This window comes from Zootoca vivipara, chromosome 12 (genome assembly GCF_963506605.1).
Source record: "Zootoca vivipara chromosome 12, rZooViv1.1, whole genome shotgun sequence".
Taxonomy (NCBI): Eukaryota; Metazoa; Chordata; class Lepidosauria; order Squamata; family Lacertidae; genus Zootoca; species Zootoca vivipara.
Window position 1 is genome coordinate 5,173,217 of NC_083287.1, and position 18,144 is coordinate 5,191,360.

An 18,144-nucleotide genomic window follows, 5' to 3' on the forward strand; every position below is an offset into this window, starting at 1 on the left:
TTTAACCCAGGAGTGGGGAACCTCCAGCCTGCAGGTCCAATTTGGCCTAGCACAAGTCCACAAGCCTGTTTCCCCCAAACCATGTCCACCTGCCCAACACCCCACATGAGATGGTTCCAGCTTCCCCATGGGAAACTTGATCCCAGAGCCAATCCCCACAAAAAAAAGGTTTGAAGTTACTTCCCACCAGCACCATTAAAGACTCTTTCCAAGACCTGTTTGATGCTTTGAAGTCCTGAAGATCATTGCCTGATAGCACTGGCAATTGGTCAGCCAGTTAAATTTGGCCAGCAGAGAAGGGAAAGTAAATACAGTGATGCCTCGCAAGACGAAATTAATGTATTGCAAAAATTTCGTCTTGCGGTTTTCCAATTTAAACAAATCAAAGCCAAAAAAATGCAAAAAAAAAATCGTCTTGTGAAGCACGGCCATAAAAAAATTCATTTTGCTTTCGTCTTGCAAGTTTTTCATTGCGCGAGGCATTCGTCTTCCGAGGTACCACTGTACTCCATATCAGATTCCTTGTCCCAGGTTTAATCCATATAAGCTACGTATCTTGTTTGAATATCCAAAGGTATCCATCCAACTTACCACTAAAATATTCATCTGCCAACAAAAAGCTTATCCACTACTGTCTTTCCAGATCCATTCTGCAGAAACTCAAGCTTAAAGACGAAACCACCTCATTTGAAATGCCTTACAGCTAATAATAATTACAAAATACCTAAAACATAATCCTGCCAAGATTTCCTAGTCTTATAACAATTTCATTTTTATATACCCAATACAATTTAAAATGACCGAACATGGCAAGACATTAACTTCATCTGCCAATACGTAATACTGCAACAGTAAAATGTATTAGTCAGGGGAGATTAGTTGGGGAATAATTGACTTGATGGCAGCTATACAGTGAGTAAAGGGCTCCATTAATATTTTCAGTTTATTTTTGGTATATTGATTTCCTTGCCATTGTACATTTGTTTGTACAGTGGAACCTCGGTTTATGAACACCTCGGTTTATGAATTTTCGGTTTATGAACGCCGCAGACCCATCTGGAACGGATTAATTCACTTTCCATTACTTTTAATGGGAAAGTTCGCTTCAGTTTATGAACGCTTCAGTTTATGAACAGACTTCCGGAACCAATTACACCCATGTTTCAGTTTATGAACGCTTCAGTTTAAGTACTTCGCGGACCCGTCTGGAACGGATTAATCCACTTTCCATTACTTTCAATGGGAAAGTTCGCTTCAGTTTATGAACGGTTACTCCGCGGACCGTCTGGAACGGATTAATCCACTTTCCATTACTTTCAATGGGAAAGTTCGCTTCAGTTTATGAACGCTTCAGTTTATGAACAGACTTCCGGGAACCAATTGTGTTCATAAACCGAGGTACCACTGTAAATTTTCCTGATGCATTATTAAGTATGGGCACCCAATGAAATAATTTTGCCATTATTAGGGCATTTTAAATTGCATTATACCAAGTGTATGAAGTGAAGTCAAAGGACAAATAAGCCTTTGAAAGATTCTGCTTTTAGGTGTTTTGTAATTTTATATTTGCTTTTAAGGAACTTCAGCTCTCCAAATTAAAAGCCTATTTTCTTACAGACTTGAGCAGCAAGCCTTTCCAGGTGAACCAATTATTCAGTCTTTATATAAGCTTGATACCTGTTGGTATTCTAACAAAATTAGCAGTTGCATTTATTTATTTCATAAACTTTATACACTGTTTGACTGTAAAAAAACAAACAAACCTCAAAGGGCTTTACCAAAAAGATAAAACAATCAAATTATCAATAAGAAAAACAACAATTTAACATTTTCAAAAAATAAAGTAACAATAGACTAAAACTCAGATTGACTTTCTAAACATTTAGGTAGGCTTGTCTAAACAAATATGTTTTTAGTAGGGGCCAAAAAGGGAACACTAAATGTAGATTAAACTATATGGATTAAACTATGAAGTTCATACAATTAAAAGTGCTATTAAAATGCAACAATGTTTCTTATAATAAACTGAGTCTAGACTGATTTGTTTGTTGTTAGGTGTCTTTGGAGAAAGTGTGTATTGTATTGTCTGAAGTAGCTCTCAGCAGCTTTAAAGAGAAGTGTATCACCATTGCAAATAAAATCCAATTCCAACATAAACCATGGATTAGTAAAAATAAAAGTCTTGAAGCACCATCTGTCAGGGATGTTTTAGTTGCAATTCTTGAACCTGATGTCCCTTGGGGTCCCTTACAACTCTATTATTCTATAATTCTACCTTGAAGACAAACACATTTATTATGACACTAGTTGACCCTCCCACACGTTGCTGTGGGTTATCCCTGTGGCTGCCCCCACCCTGTGATGATCCATGACGTGTTGCCGTGCCTGACTCAGGGTCATAGCTGCCATGTTCTCCCTTTTTTAAAGGGAAATTCCCTTATGCTGAATAGGCTTCCTCGCGAGAAAAGGGAAAACTTGACAGCTATGCTCGGGTCAATGTTTCCCAGGAAAGGGGGAGGATGTGTCCATTTCCCCCTGGACTATGTGTGTCCCCTGCCCGGTGGTTGTGTCTCATCCTTGTGTTTACTCCCATCCTGAAGCGACTCATGGGGTAACCCATCCCCCCTCCCTCCACCCTGTGGCTCCTCCCACCCTAGGTCAGCCCATGACCTATTTGGGCCCCTCCTCCCCCCACCCAGGGCTCCATTCGGGATAGTATTTAAAGGGCTGTAGAGCTGAGGCCTAGTCTGTAAAGTGGAGCCAAGGCCTAGTCTTTAGGCTGTAAAGTAGAGGCAAGGCCTAGTTTGTAAAGTAGAGCAGAGCCCTAGTTTGTAGGCTTTAAAGTAGAGGCGAGGCCTAGTATGTTGGCCTTGGCTTGGGCTAGTATTTAAATGCGAGCCAAGGCCTCCGCCCTGTATCTCCATCCCTTGACCCCGGTCTGACTCTGTGGGTTGTATGGTAATGGACGCCTTGGTGGTTTCAGTTGCTCGGTTGATGGCATCATTATTTGGCGCCGCCCTTCAGAGCTTTTGCTGGTGACAGTGCGTGATCTGCCTTTCTATTGGATGCTGCTGGAGTCTTCAGAGTTTCTGCTGGTGATGTATAATTTACGCGCCACTTTTTTGTGTTTAATCATTATTTTAGGTGTGAAAGGTGTGCTTTTTGGGGGGGAAATTATGCCAGATCCCTCCCTGATGGGCAAGGTACACTTTGTCATATATATATATATATATATATATATATATATATATATATATATATATATATACACACATACATACAAACTTTGGTGGACTACTGTCATCAGACTATTCATCATCAGACTATTAGCAATCTCTTTATCAACCTGTGTTAATGGTTAATGCAAGTTGAGATTTATCAAGACATTTCTGCATTTCTAACATCTGTGTATACAAAACTGAATGAATACCTGTTGTTTAGTAAGATGTTGGAGCATTTAATATCTCTGTGCAAGAAATTCTTCTTGTGACAATAATCCAAGCCTTCCATCAACTGCCTCATGAATGATTTAATATGACTTTCATCAAAAAGAACCAAGCCAGATTCTAGGAGCCCCATCAGGTCATGATCCATATATTCAAACACAAGGTAAAAAGCACCTGTGGGGAAATTAAAAAAAAAAACATGTTTAGTTTAATTTTTTAAGACAGTTGATTCCATGAACTAAAATGAAATTTATTCAGTTCACTACTTTGACATATGTTGCCAAAATGAAGTAAAGTAAGCATATCTTTCTTAAACATATTTTTGGAGAGGGAGGGAATTTACAAACCTATTCAGGACACTATTCTACATTTCAAGTTGGAATACCATTTTTAACCTCTGCACCTATTTTCATGTGAGTTGGAAGAGAGAAATTGCAAAGATATATTGTATACAAAACTGTTATCTGCTTTGATAATGGAGATTACAAGCATAGATGTTAGAATGACACTCATTAAAAAATTCTACATTTTGAGTCTGATCCCACCTAAACTCCTGTACCCATTTCCAAGGGACCTAAGGTTTGATATCCTGGTTTCCCCCCCACAAAAAAAAATGGTTAGAATAAATCACAGTTATCCAAGTTCACCCATCATAGAAAACTGGTTAGTTCTAAAGCAGAGGTTTTATCTCCTCATCACATATGCAAAAAGAAGAATGCAAAAGCTCATACAGGTCTTTTCCCACAATGCTAAGCTATCTTCTATTTCAACAAGGCCATATAATAAGCCATACTGAGGGCTCCATCAGCATTGTGGCAAGATAAATTCTCTCTGAGATACTGGAAAACTGCTGCCAGTCAGTGTAGGCAATGCTGAGGTAGTTGAGTCAATGGTCTCTCTATAAGGCAGTTTCCTATGTTCCTAGATATTGTGTTGTATCTTTATAAGACACTTTCCATCTTGCTGGAAATGCAATGGGAAAGTGCAAAAACATTCCAAGGTCTAGTATTATTGCAAGTCAGCTAACATTCAAATGTACCTGTATTCTTTTTTTCCATTGTAAAACGAATTAAGAGCCAACCAATAAAAACATAGGGAGTTAAACTGAATATAAATCCCAAAAACCTTTTCTGAAAGATTTTTTCCCCCTCAAGAATCTCAATAGACGTTTGAAATGCTTCCACAACTATTTTACAGCGTGTATATAACCTCATGAACTCACTGCTTAAGGTTATCCAACTGCTAAAATAAAAGATGAAGCCATTTCATGATTATTGTACTTCGTCTAACTCTAGTCACTTATATTCACAGTTCTACAGAATAAAAGCTGAAGAAATGCCTCTTAATGACCAGTCAGTTACATTGAATTCTCCAATCCCTAATAGACTTCCCATTAGTTCTGAGAGAGCCAAGTAAAGCAACTCGTGTACAATGAGAACAGAGAAGGAACTCTGCAGTGAAGCATCTTCTGATAGCTGCATGACTGCTGCCAGTGAAACCTTCCAAGCTTCAGGCTTGCGCTAATATCGGCTTGCTAGCACTCAAACAAACAAAAAAGTTCATGAAGACTACATTTGATTCACAGGACAAAGACTGAAAATCCTTTCAAGAACAAATCTGCAGGATACGGTAACCTTTGCCTTTAGCCTTATGGTTTCACATTAACGTGAATCCATACTTTTTTTTACTTTTTTAAGTCGTTATCTCTTCAATGCTTTCTGGATTGTGTTTTTGAAGCAGCTTTTTACCATTTTGTCAAATCTTTCATTAAAAAAATAGCTCAAGTACTACATATTTTCCCAACCTGAACAAACTAATTGTTACATAGACAAAATAAAGTGTTTCCACTTAGCCTACTTTACCTAACCATTATCTGCACAAGAGGGGGTGGATACAGATAACCTCTTACCACAGCCCTGACCATTAAAAGCCATTGAAACTTTTCAGGTCAAATCACAAAGTCAAAGTTTAAGAGATCAAATTTACCTAGTGCAACTCTCCACTGCAATCATCTGTCTGCCACATGCCACTCTAACTAAGATAGACTAGTGCGCCCTGAGCTAAGAGCAAGTGCACTGCAGACAGAGAGGATTGAATGCCAAAGAACTGACACAGCCAAGTTCTAGCCATATGCTTAAGGAAAATTCTCAGACAATTTCTCAACATCCCTCTAACTCCCAAAATGACAATCAAACAAGGAATCATTCCAAAGATTTACTAGACACAAGAATAGCTTTTTAAAACAAAAGAAGAACCAAAGTAATGATCTGAGTGAGTTCAGATCACAACTTGGCTAAAACGTTGACCCTACTTGCTAATACAGCCTTCTCCAACCATGTTTCCTCCGTGTGGTCTGGACTACACTTCCTATCAACCCCAGCCAGCAGGGTCAATGGTCAGAGATGACAGGAAGTGTAGTCCAAAACATCTGAAGGGCACCAAGTTGGAGAAAGCTGTTCTAATGGTATTTTCCCAAGAGGAAAGCAAATTGGCAGTGGAGCACAGAATGGGGGGAAGGGGAGGTATAGAAATGGGGGTTATAAAACAGGGCTACTAAAGTGGGTGCAGAATAGGAGGAAGTGGCTTCCTAATTGGGTGGAAGGTGCAAAGAGGGCTTAGTAGTTCCAATGTGTGTGAATATGCAAGAAGTTACCATGGGGTGGATGGTGTACAAGGAGGAGGAGACATAAATATGGGAGTGAAGATGCAAAGCTGGTGCAAAGTGGGCCTGCAGAACAGAAGAAAGAAGTGGCTTAAAAATAGCATTGGGAAGGTGAAAAGGGAGCTTAGGAGTTGTGTGGCGTCGGAAGGGAAAGCTCTAGTGGGTTAACATGGGGGATTACTTAAGTGAGAAAAGTTTCTACACCCCTTCAAAAATGACCCTTGGTGATTTTTGTTTAGTGTTGGGATTTTGTTTTGCTGCACATCCCAGAAGTTATTATATAGGGCTGCCATACGTCTGGGATTTCAAAGGCAGAATTGACGTCTGGGGGGATTTCCAAAAGGCGGTGCTTTGTCCTGGATCTTAAGAGAAGTCAACCGAAAAATCGCAACAACTTTCAGGGTGCCTTGATTTCTACTTTTTGAAATATGGCAACCCTATATTATAGTAATTGCATTACTTGTGATTTTGTTGTATTTGTAGGTATTCACTTTCCTAGAAATCTTTACAGATCAGAAAAGGGGGATAAATATATTTTAGCAAGGGATATATTTTTAAAATGCCAATTCAATGAGAAAAACTTAATAGTATATAGGATCCTATTATCTTGCTCATATTAATGTGGGCAAAGGCTTATAGCATGTCTTTTCTAAAGAAATCACGTTTACATATGAAGAAGTGTGCAAGTTACATTACAGCTCAATAAATGCTCATGCTACACTCAGATAAAGTGCATTAAAATCAGGACTGTTAACATAACAGTAGTCTACATACCTTTGTCTTTCTTAAAATCCAAAGCATCTTCCTTATCTGTTACTATTTCCTTCATGTTGATTATGCTTTGGTGAGTAAGTTGTCGAAGAATCTTAATTTCTCGAATAGCTGTAATTGGAAAGCCTTCCTTCTCATTATCCAACCGTACCTTCTTCAGTGCCACCATTTCCCCTATAAAATAATGTTTTTATTCTATAATGATGTAATTTCATTCAATTCAGAATTTCCTGTGGCTGTTTGTATAATGTGAGACTATCAGGTATCTTATAAAACTAAAACAGAAATTTACTGCATAGAAAATGAAAATTAGTATATTCAAGCAGTTTAAGTATGCAAATCTCTATGCAAATAAAACAAGTTAAAACTGCTTCTACTACCACAATGTCACTTTCTCATTTCCTCTTAACACGCATGACAGCAATCTCTGCTGCAAACCACTATGCAAGGCGTAACTCAGAGAAGATGTTCCACATATACTTTTCTGCATGGACGTGGTCACCCAAATCCCATTTCAAAAACTATTTCATTTTGCCCACTTAACTTGATCCAGCAGGTAGAAGAACTTGTTTGTGGCTATGGAGCACAAAGCCTATTACATAAGCTTAGAATGAAAGGTCTGTGCAAACATTATGGTGTAAATTCAAATTTCATCTCCAGATCACATGTGGTCCATCAACTCCAGCATTTTCCAACTCCATAGCAGGGTAGCAATACATTTATTCCACAATTATCAGAGATTGGGAGACACCCAATGTTCGTGTGGGAATGTCACCTCACATATTAATATTTCCCCTTACTCTATTCATCCCTTTATCCCAACCCCAGCTGCGCTTCAGAGAACATTTGGATACAACTGGATGTCACACATTTGTTTTAGCACTAGTATTATTTACCCAATTTTCTATTCCTCCTCTGTCTCAATAAGCACTCTAAGTTCATAACTGACCCTTTTCCTATTCAATACTTCTGCATTGAATATTTGCACTTGGGTGCCACAGTCTGATGGCGCACATGCTCAATTCCACACATTTTACTATATTTATGGACTAAGCTGCACACTGAAAGAAGTGTGAAGAGTCACAGCTTCTTGAGCTTTCCTTAAGGGCATGTAGCCTAAACACACAATCATCTCAAGTACTGTCTTGCAGCTGTGGAGAATTATCCTATATAATAATGTCCATGTTGTCCCTGCGTCCAGATGTCCCGTGTGTCCCTGGGGTACTGCGCATGTCCCCCAGAGACACAGGGATTGGACGGAGGGACAACCAGGGACACAGGGATTGGACCCGTGCTCTCGGGACACAGGGAACAGCCAACTGCCGCTCCGCCAACCGCCGCTCCGAAGCCCAGTCTCATGCTGGAGGTGCGCGGTGAGGCGGCGGGGGAGAGAAGCGCTCCCCCCCCCGGCAGCCTTGCCGCACACCTCCGGCATGGGACGGCGCTTCCTCGGGGAACCCGAGGAAGCCGAAGCGGCAGCGGGCGCGGAGGGAGGCCCGCTTTGGCTTGGCAGCGGCGGGAAGAAGGGGAGGAATTCCTCCCCTTTTTCCCGCCGCCGCCAAGCCAGTCCCGGAGCCGAATTGCGGCGCGGCGGGGTTTTTCGCCGTTTGCCTCCCCCTCGAGGGAAGGCAAACGGCGAAAAGCCCCCGCTGCGGCCTGGCTTGGCGGTGGCGGGAAGACCCGCCACCGCCAAGCCAGTCCCGGAGCCGAATTGCGGCGCGGCGGGGTTTTTTGCCGTTTGCCTCCCCCAGGGGAAGGCAAACGGCGAAAAGCCCCCGCTGCGGACTGGCTTGGCGGTGGCGGGAACATCCCGCCACCGCCAAGCCAGTCCCGGAGCCGAATTGCGGCGCGGCGGGGTTTTTCGCTGTTTGCCTCCCCCAGGGGAAGGCAAACGGCGAAAACCCCCCGCTGCGGACTGGCTTGGCGGTGGCGGGAAGACCCGCCACCGCCAAGCCAGTCCCGGAGCCGATTTGCGGCGCGGCGGGGTTTTTCGCCGTTTGCCTCCCCCAGGGGAAGGCAAACGGCGAAAAGCCCCCGCTGCGGACTGGCTTGGCGGTGGCGGGAAGACCCGCCACCGCCAAGCCAGTCCCGGAGCCGAATTGCGGCGCGGCGGGGTTTTTCGCCGTTTGCCTCCCCCTCAGGGGAAGGCAAACGGCGAAAAGCCCCCGCTGCGAACTGGCTTGGTGGTGGCGGGAAGACCCGCCACCGCCAAGCCAGTCCCGGCAGGCCGCTTCCTCTAGCGCCCGTTTTTAAACGGGCTAAAATCCACTAGTTGCATAATATGTGCTCAGGAACCTGACACAAAACATGCTGTGGTGATCACACTCAAAGTCAGCTATTTCTACAGGTGAAACTCGGAAAATTAGAATATCGTCGAAAAGTGCATTTATTTCATTAATGCAACTTATTATTTTTTATTTTTCTTTTAATTGTTACAAATGCTTTCTTTAGGAAATTCCACAGTAATAAAACAAATAGTTACAATAATACAAAAATAAACATCGCTATTACATTTCATTAATTACATTCCATTTATAATTGACCCGCCTAATGATAAATAATTACAATTACAACAAATAAAGGCTTGACATATCTTGCTTTGCATGTCATGCATCTATCTCATATATTGGTTTCACCTCTTAAGCTGCATTACTGAAAAAAATGCACTTTTCAACAATATTCTAATTTTCCGAGTTTCACCTGTATGTGAATTGATTTTGAAAGCTTACCTGTATCTTTATCTCTTGCTTTGTAAACTTGCCCGTAAGTTCCTTCTCCAATAATGCCAATGATATCAAATTTATCAACACAGCGTTTCCCCCAGTCAATTTCTTTTTGCTTTGTTTCACCATGGCGTGGTCCACATATCCTAGCAGACAGTAAAATGCAATTTGAGTGCATTTTCATTTCTATATATAAAAATGTAGGCATTGCACGCGCAGAGGTCACAGCCTTTCTCTGTAACTGCTGAACCGTAATGTAACAAATTTGGCAACAACGTTCCATGCACATCAGGGAGGGATCTAGCATAATAAAAATTCCAAAAAACCACACCTTTCACACCTAAAATAATGATTAAACACACAAAAAAGTGGCACCCAAATTAGACGTCACCACCAGAAGCTCTGAAGACTCCAGCAGCATCCAATAGAAAGGCAGATTGCACGCTGCTGCCTCCAAAGCTGCGGCGCCAGATGACATCACAAAATTCCACAGCAACCAACTGAAAACAGTCCTTTTGCAGCAACAAAGCCCAGCTTTTTCAATAGGCCGCAGCATTGCCAAGCAGGGGAAAACAGAATAGGGCCTTTCACAACCGGGGGGGGGGGGGCACAGGGATGAGGCACAAAAAAGGGAGGAGGGAAACACATAGCCATTGGGGGGGGCCTGAGTCAGCCAAAGCAGTGGGGTGGTGGTGGATTGGAACAGGGAAAACTGAGTAGGCCACAGCATTGCCCAGCAGGGAAAAATGAGTAGGCCTCACCATTGCCCAGTAGGCCACAGGAAAAACAAACAGAAAAAAGGCCTTTCACAGGGTGGGGGAATCACAGGGATGAGGCACAACAAAGGGAGGAGGGAAACACATAGCCATGGGGAGGTAGGACCCTGAGTTAGCCAAAGCAGTGGGGGGTGGGGACATTTTCAGGAACACGTGTGGGTAGGGGAGTCTTATTTTTGAAACTTATAGTAGGGGAGTCAGGGTTGGGACAGGGCAGGTGAGGGGACTCTAAAGGGAGACTCTGAAGGTCCATTTAACAGGAAAAGGTCCATTTAACACAAAAACCTACAGCAACGCGTGGCCGGGCCAGCTAGTATCTATATAATAATATTGTATAGATGTGTTTGGGTTTTTTTAAAAAGATTTTACTGATTGTGTTTTTGTAATCAGTTTTAGTACTTCTATTATGTTTATAAATCACTTTGAGCCATTTCCATGAGTAATATGTATAATAATAAAAAAGAAAATATTAATAAAATTCTCCTGAGAGTACCTACTCTTTTGTTCATACTATGACTTCAGCATTTATTTTCAGTCTAAACAAATGCTGCCATTAACCACAACTGTCATTTGCAATTTCTTTTAAACCCCTATGACTGTTCCATGCATCCCTGGAGGTGTTGGTTTGCATTTACTGCTGATATTGAGCAGATTTTCAAAAACATTCCAATACAAAACAAAGATTATCTGTTCTCTGGAAAAACTAAAACAAAAAACACCTCAGGGTGCAATATATTTCTTTCCGTAGAAAAATGGAGAAATGAAAGGACATATAATCTCAACCTGTACCAATCAAATGCAGGTGTGGGTGGGTGTTTTAAATCCCAATATGACTTGTTAAATTGTTTCATTACCGGTACCTATTTCAGATATTTCACTTTTTATTCCTACATGCAGGTCCTGCTATCCATCTGCTTGTTTTCCTCAAATTTACTTGTCCAAATACAAAGAATTGAGCCCAAGCCTCACTACACAGATGGCTCATTCAGATATCCAAACAGCCAGAGTTTGTCTACTTCCTTACTTGTTCATGCTTTGCTGGTCAGCAGCTGCCATTTTCAGACGGAAACCATGGAGAGGTTGGGGGGGGTAGAGATTGGACAAATCAGGGAGCAGGTGAGATGGGACAAATCAGCTTTTCCTTTGCCTCTCTTTTGCCAGTTGGTTGCAGCCATTTTAGGAAGAAACCATGGCAGGAGAGGGGAAGAGACATTACAGATGTTCACATAGGAATCAATGGAAATTGTGGGATTGTTATGCAAATGCTTGCCTAACAAACAATTTCCAGGAAATGCACTGAGTTCAGGTAAGCAGGACCTGCATGTATTTCACACTCCTTGTTACTCAGAAATTAGACACTATAATAAATTTACTGGACGAAGTAAACCATGCTATAATCTGTTATTTCAGCAAACCACTCAAAACACTTATGATATGGGTTTGATGAGGCATATTGAAGATTAAATATATGTTTAAGGCATATATTTCTGCCTATAGATCTAGGTGCAAAATGGTGATAAAGCTTTGTTATATCAGTATAATGAAATAGCAGCACACAACTGTAGAAATGAAAGAAGGCTGTTCCATTAGCTGTGTTTACAATCTGCCTGTGCACCTAGACTGGCAGTTTTAAAAGTACATGCAATCACAGTTATGCTAACCTACTTCAGTTTTAGCTCCTTTTACTTCCTAAAACGGGTAAAATATTAAAAAGCAGCCTTAACAGAATCCTACTATGTGTAAGCTACCAGCATTTCTTATATTCAATAGCTCAAAGAGAGATTTTAAAGTGATACCCTATGGAAGTTAAATACATGTATTATAGAAAAAGAAGAACTTGCACATACTTCGGTCTCTTTTTAAGATGTAGCTGCACTGGTGTTTTTTTCTCTTCCGGACTTCTGGATAAATCATCTCCTCCAGGCAACTCAGGTGGCAGTGGCAGATCTTCAAGCAAGTGACGCAATTTCTTCTCCACTTCTTTTTTAACAGCTTTCACAGAAATGCTCCCTTGAAAACTAGAGAAATATAGACAAACCTTTGGTAGCTTCCTATTTCAAAATCTGATGTCAGAATTCTAAGTCAGTTTTCCATTGTACAGCCTTCTCTAGATTTACATTTTGAAGAGTATTAATTTTGAATATGTGAAGGTACAAGCAACTGGAAATCAAATTTGCAAATATGTTAATATTAATAATCTAATAATAATATTAATATTAGACTAGAATTCAGGATAGAGCATTCGCCTAATCATTCAGAAATTTAAATAACAGGCATTTTTCAACACAACTCTGACATATAGGGAGCTCCAGCTAATTTGGGTATTATCTGTTACATGTTCACCTGACAGTATATTATTTTTTCTGAAACTTATTTGGCTATTACACTCCCTACAGCAGGGGTTTAATTAGACCTGTGAGGCCATTTCTACCAAGCCATGCCCACCCACCCTCCAGCCAATGCCATATAGGACATCAGGTATGAGTAGGTAAGGACAGGACTTAGCCAAAATGATGTTTACAGATGCTGCTGATCACCTGGTGTACAGTGTCTGCAAAAACCTTTTCAAACATCAGGACATGGTAACACTCTGAGAGGACTTCTGAAGACCCCTGCAGGCTGGAAAGGTTCCTCAGCCCTGCCCCATAGCATATGAGAACCAATTTCTTCAGTGTCTACCTAAATGTTGTACCAGTATATAGGACAGATTAAAATTGGTTGTTATGGAGAGTTCTCAAACAAACTTCCAGTGTGAAGATCCTTGGTTTTTTTCCATGTCTCCCTTATTAGTTAAATTTTTAAAAAATAAGTGGATTTAAAAATGGACCCAGTGAGGGGGGAATTGAGGAAGTCTACAATGATAAGTAAAAAATGAAAGAGTTGTTGTAATTTATATTTCTTTTTTATGTCTTCTTTTTGTTTTTTGTCTTTTTGTTTTTGTGTTTTTTTGTATTTTGTATTGTTTTAAAATGAATAAATATTATTTTTTTAAAAAATGAATTATAGCAGGTGGGAAGAAACAAGATATGTGATGGTGAATTCCTTCAAGCTGTGATCCTATGCACACTTATATGTACTAAGCCCCACAGAATTAAACAGGAATGTGCTTGTGCATAGGACATGTAAACCTCTCTCGGAAGTGGGGGCTACCAAAAAAAAAAAGAGCAGTCAGAGTATGGGTTGAAAGAGAGGCGGAAAGGCATATGAGATAAACTTCACTGATTTCAGTTCACTGATTAGGTAACAGGTGGGAGGTGCTGAAAAAGAGTTGCACGAACTGGAGTTTACTGGCTGAAACATTGGCTATAGGCTTCTAGTAATACAGTATTATGATACAGGTCCACACAATGAGAAAGAGATAAAAATCTTTTAAGACTGTAGGTCATTTAATATACTAAGACTGCTATCTGGTCTGTGGATATCAAGAAAAAGTCCTTAACATGGTTAAGGAATATTTTGTCTACAACACCTACAACATACCTGGAGTTGCAATAATCAGGTTCTCAGGTTATTTCCCTCTTACATACGGTTTATCAAGCATTATTCATACCTTAAACAATGGTACGTAGCATCATCTTTTAAAAAAAACACCCAAACAATTTGCAGGTGGAAATTGGTATGTCTTAAGAGAGAAAGTTAAGTATTTTACAACTCACCTATCTGTATCTTTATCTTCAGGCAGCATAGGTGGAAGAGGCAGGGGTGGCAGCGTGGAGGTTATTAGTGAAACACTGCGATCCTTTTCCTTAGGTGCTACACTTGGTGGGTGGGGCTTGCTTTTCTCTTTCACTGAAGCAGGTTGCAATAGTGGCTTAACAAGAGTTGCTTTACTCTCTTTCACCACCAAAACTTTTTGCTTAGCAGCTTTCTCTACAGTCAAATTGTTTTCCCCCTTTGTTTCCTGAACAGGGACTTTAGCCTTTGCCTTATCATTTTTCAAGATTGCACCACCTGAAGGGGAAGGTATGTGTTCAGTTTTTATCTTCTTTAGTTCCTTCACATTGTTCGCTTGAGGAATGGTCAACCCAGTGTTTTCAGAGCTTCCCTTCGTAGGTGTAGATGTGTTTGAAGCTTTTGCATTGGCCTTGGCTGCCTCTGCTGCTCTAGCTTTTTTGTTCTTATTCAACTCAGCAGCCAAGCTACTTTTTAGAGTCAGAGTACTAGGAGAAATACTTGACTGCCGACTTCTGGATCTTGATATTCTGTGCCGACTGCGAGATCTTGAGCGCCTTGATGAATAAGGGCTTCTGCTTCTGGATTTTGCTGATCTTCTGTTTAGAAGAGTAAATATTTAGTCAGTTCCCGTTTTTATACTCCACCATCTTTCTCTTTACCGAACCGCTTTTACAACAATTTCATTAGTATGTTTTCAAGGTAACTGGCTTCTTGGTTAGAACCCTTTAGCAACAGCAGGAAATAATGTGATATATTTTACAACAGAGTTTTCCATCTCTGTTGTAGGCATTGTAAACTTGACTGAACACATAAATCAGCTCCACTCTTCATTTTGAGATCAGTGAGGTCAGGATTTAATCCAAGAAAGCTTTAGAATTATTTTTAGTACTAACAGTTTTGACTTTTACTACACCAGTAAGAGAACTTCTATAACATTTTCTCTCAGGCACAAAAGGTAAAAGCACTTAAAAACTTTTGAATATGAAATACTTGGGGGTACAAATAGGAAGAGTGGTTCAAAGCAAATCAGGCTAGCTATTTAAATTTTTGTGTTAAACCAATCTACTGTGACTTATGTCATCCTTACTACAATTCCTACCAGCCCCAAACACCAAGGCTAAGGTTGGAGAAGGCTGACTTAACACTTAAATGTACTTAGAGAATGAACATTAATATTACATAGTTAAGTATTAAGCTATATATACACTGAGTGCCTTAAGATAACAATACATTCAGCTACAAATGTGCATGAAAATTTCACCTGTCAACACTAGTCTGGCTTGGAAAAAATAATTCCAACCAGAGGAACAAAGCAATAAAGAAGTATTTCACAGTGTTTCTCTCACATTTATTTTCAGGAGACCTTTTATGCAAGATGCCACTGAGCAGTATTACCAGTCCTGTATAGGGAAGTTTTAAATGTTTAATGTCTTACTGTGTTTTAATTTGTTGGAAGCCTCCCAGAGTAGCTGGAACCCAGTCAGATGGGCAACATATAAATAATAAATTGTTATTGTTGTTGTTGTTGTTGTTGCTATTAGTAATGTCTCAGGCCAACACTCCTGTAGAAACTTTGTATGAATTTATATTATTGATATTCAGCTCCTTTATAGGTTTTCACATACATGCTCTAAAGCAGGCATCCCCAAACTTCGGCCCTCCAGATATTTTGGACTACAATTCCCACCTTCCCAGACCACTGGTTCTGTTAGCTAGGGATGATGGGAGTTGTAGGCCAAAACATCTGGAGGGCCGCAGTTTGGGGATGCCTGCTCTAAAGGATCAATATCACATGGCTGACAGGTGGGCAGGGCCACCCAGCTACCAAACTCACAGCTTTGCTGCTTCCAAAAGCACTTCTCCTTTAAGAGTCCAGCATACAGGATCTTTCCAAAGATCAGGAGAACAGCAACTGCTTGCTGTTTGGAAAGAATTGCCTGCATGTGGGACTCTGCTGTGGGCAGCAGATCTTTCCAAAGACAGCTGTTTATCTCCTCCTCTCTCAATCACCTGACTGGGAGGGGAGAAAAACAGCTACTTTTTAGAAGATCAGCTGTAGGCAGGAGCCTCATGCTCATATATATAAGTGATATACTATCACCTCTAATTATTTACATATTATTTTATGTTGTTAGCTTACTGATATTTATTAACATAAATTAAAAATAAATGAATAAATTATTCAGCTTTATAACTGGAGGTCCAATTGGAATCAGTATCAAAAACCTTAAAATCACTAACTGGAACCTCTCCTGGCTATTGTTCTGATAACTTCCAAATTAAACTACAGCCATTTATTGGATTTCTGCTCACTTGAAAATCTACTTCAGTTACCCCCAAACATTGCTGTTAGCCTAAGCTAGTCAGGCCACTGACAGCATACCTGCTGGTTCTCCAACAGCTTCGCTAGCTGCTGGTTTATTTCTGAAACAATTCAAAATGCACCAGTGTCTTACCCTTCAAATCCTATATAGCTTGAGACATGGGGATCTGAAGAAGGACCATCTTCTCCCACATGAAGCTATCATACACTAATATTTTCTGAGGTCCTTCTCTGGGTGCCCCAAGTTTAGTATGTTAGGAAAGTGCAGACCTTCTCAGCTGTGGCACCCTGTGTTTGGAATATTCCTTCTGAAGGAACTGTTTTTCCTATAGGCATTCTGAATATCTGGCTGAGTGTGGCTTTATCTGCTGTTGTGCTTTTGGGTTGCTTTACTGTAAAAGTTTTACTACTTTACTGTAGTTTGATTCTATAGTATTTATTTATTTCTCAGCTGCCTTTAAAGCATGTGTACTGAAGAGCAACATAAAAATAACTTAAATACCCACCCACTCAGTTTTGACAAAGTTTAAGAAAGATGCAAATTCACACTGATTTGCTGAACTTCTGGTTTAACTTAAATCTAATTTCCTTCTCCATGGTACTGCTGGCAGTATTGTTATCAGATATACTATTGTGTAATTTAGTGCTGCATTATCTGTAATATGGTGCAATGCAACCACTGAAATAATTATTTACCGTAGCATGGGGATGGGGGGGGGGGGAATTCAGGCACATAAAACTCAAAGTGAACACATTTTAACACCATTTTCAGTTCCTATCCTGCATACCTTGAATAGCTCAAGGGAAATCACCAAACCCCCTTACTGCAATTACTACTTTTCAAAGCTTCAACACATTTATTGAACATATACTCAACTGATCTGAAACTACCCACTGAAAATTAAGTAACTATTTGACTTTTCTTTGCTTACTTTGAGTTTTTTATGTTCTAAAATATGAGTAATTCCAATATCATGCAAGTTCGCAATCCCAGAGGAACCCAAGTATTTTGGACTATTTATGTCAGGAATACAACTGGTTCCAAGTAGGAAATTGTATTTGGCCAATGGAATGGATCTAAAACTGGCCCACCCTTTGTGAGCAATTTTGACAGGTGAGTGGAGCCACACATCTGGCAATCATCGGACATATGCCATCATTTCAAAGTGCCCCCAAGCACCCTCTAGATCAGGCATCCCCAAACTGCGGCCCTCCAGATGTTTTGGCCTGCAACTCCCATGATCCCTAGCTAACAGAACCAGTGGTCGGGGAAGATGGGAATTGTAGTCCAAAACATCTGGAGGGCCGAAGTTTGGGGATGCCTGCTCTAGATTCTTCCTCTTTCTGACTTTGGCTTTAAATAAAACCGTGACTGCAAAGCAACATCAAGCACCTTGCATCTGAAAGCAAACTCCAAACATGACAGGGATACTGCACAAAGGAACTGATCGGGTGTTTAAATTCAGCATTGAAAGCTTCTGATAAGATAGTCTGCAACCATGATCTCTGAAGTGGAATCAGTCCTAGTGGGACTTGTATTTGGCACCCAATCTAAAAGGTGCTAAGTGCAAGCCCTACTTGCAGAGCAACAATCAGGAGTGCACTGTAATGTTGATTGTTCCCTTGCAGTCATGGCTAACTACCTCACACCTAACATTGCATAATGCCAGGTGTGGAGCAGAGGACCCATGGTCTGGAGGTTCACCACCTGTGATTTATCTGGAGATTAAGAAGTGTGTGCTACATTTTTCCTCCAGCACTAGAAACC

General features: G+C 40.6%; 1 protein-coding gene across 1 annotated transcript in view; it reads right to left on the minus strand.

Moving 5' to 3' along the window:
- The window catches only part of CDK13 (cyclin dependent kinase 13), a 38,064-nt gene that overhangs the window by 13,465 nt on the left and 6,455 nt on the right, over positions 1-18,144 (minus strand). The window contains exons 2-6 of the mRNA XM_035129942.2: positions 14,035-14,649; positions 12,226-12,396; positions 9,609-9,748; positions 6,883-7,053; positions 3,431-3,620 (exon numbers count right to left, since the gene is read on the minus strand). Of these exons, the coding sequence (XP_034985833.2) occupies positions 3,431-3,620; positions 6,883-7,053; positions 9,609-9,748; positions 12,226-12,396; positions 14,035-14,649 (1,287 nt within the window). The remainder of the gene's footprint in view (positions 1-3,430; positions 3,621-6,882; positions 7,054-9,608; positions 9,749-12,225; positions 12,397-14,034; positions 14,650-18,144) is intronic.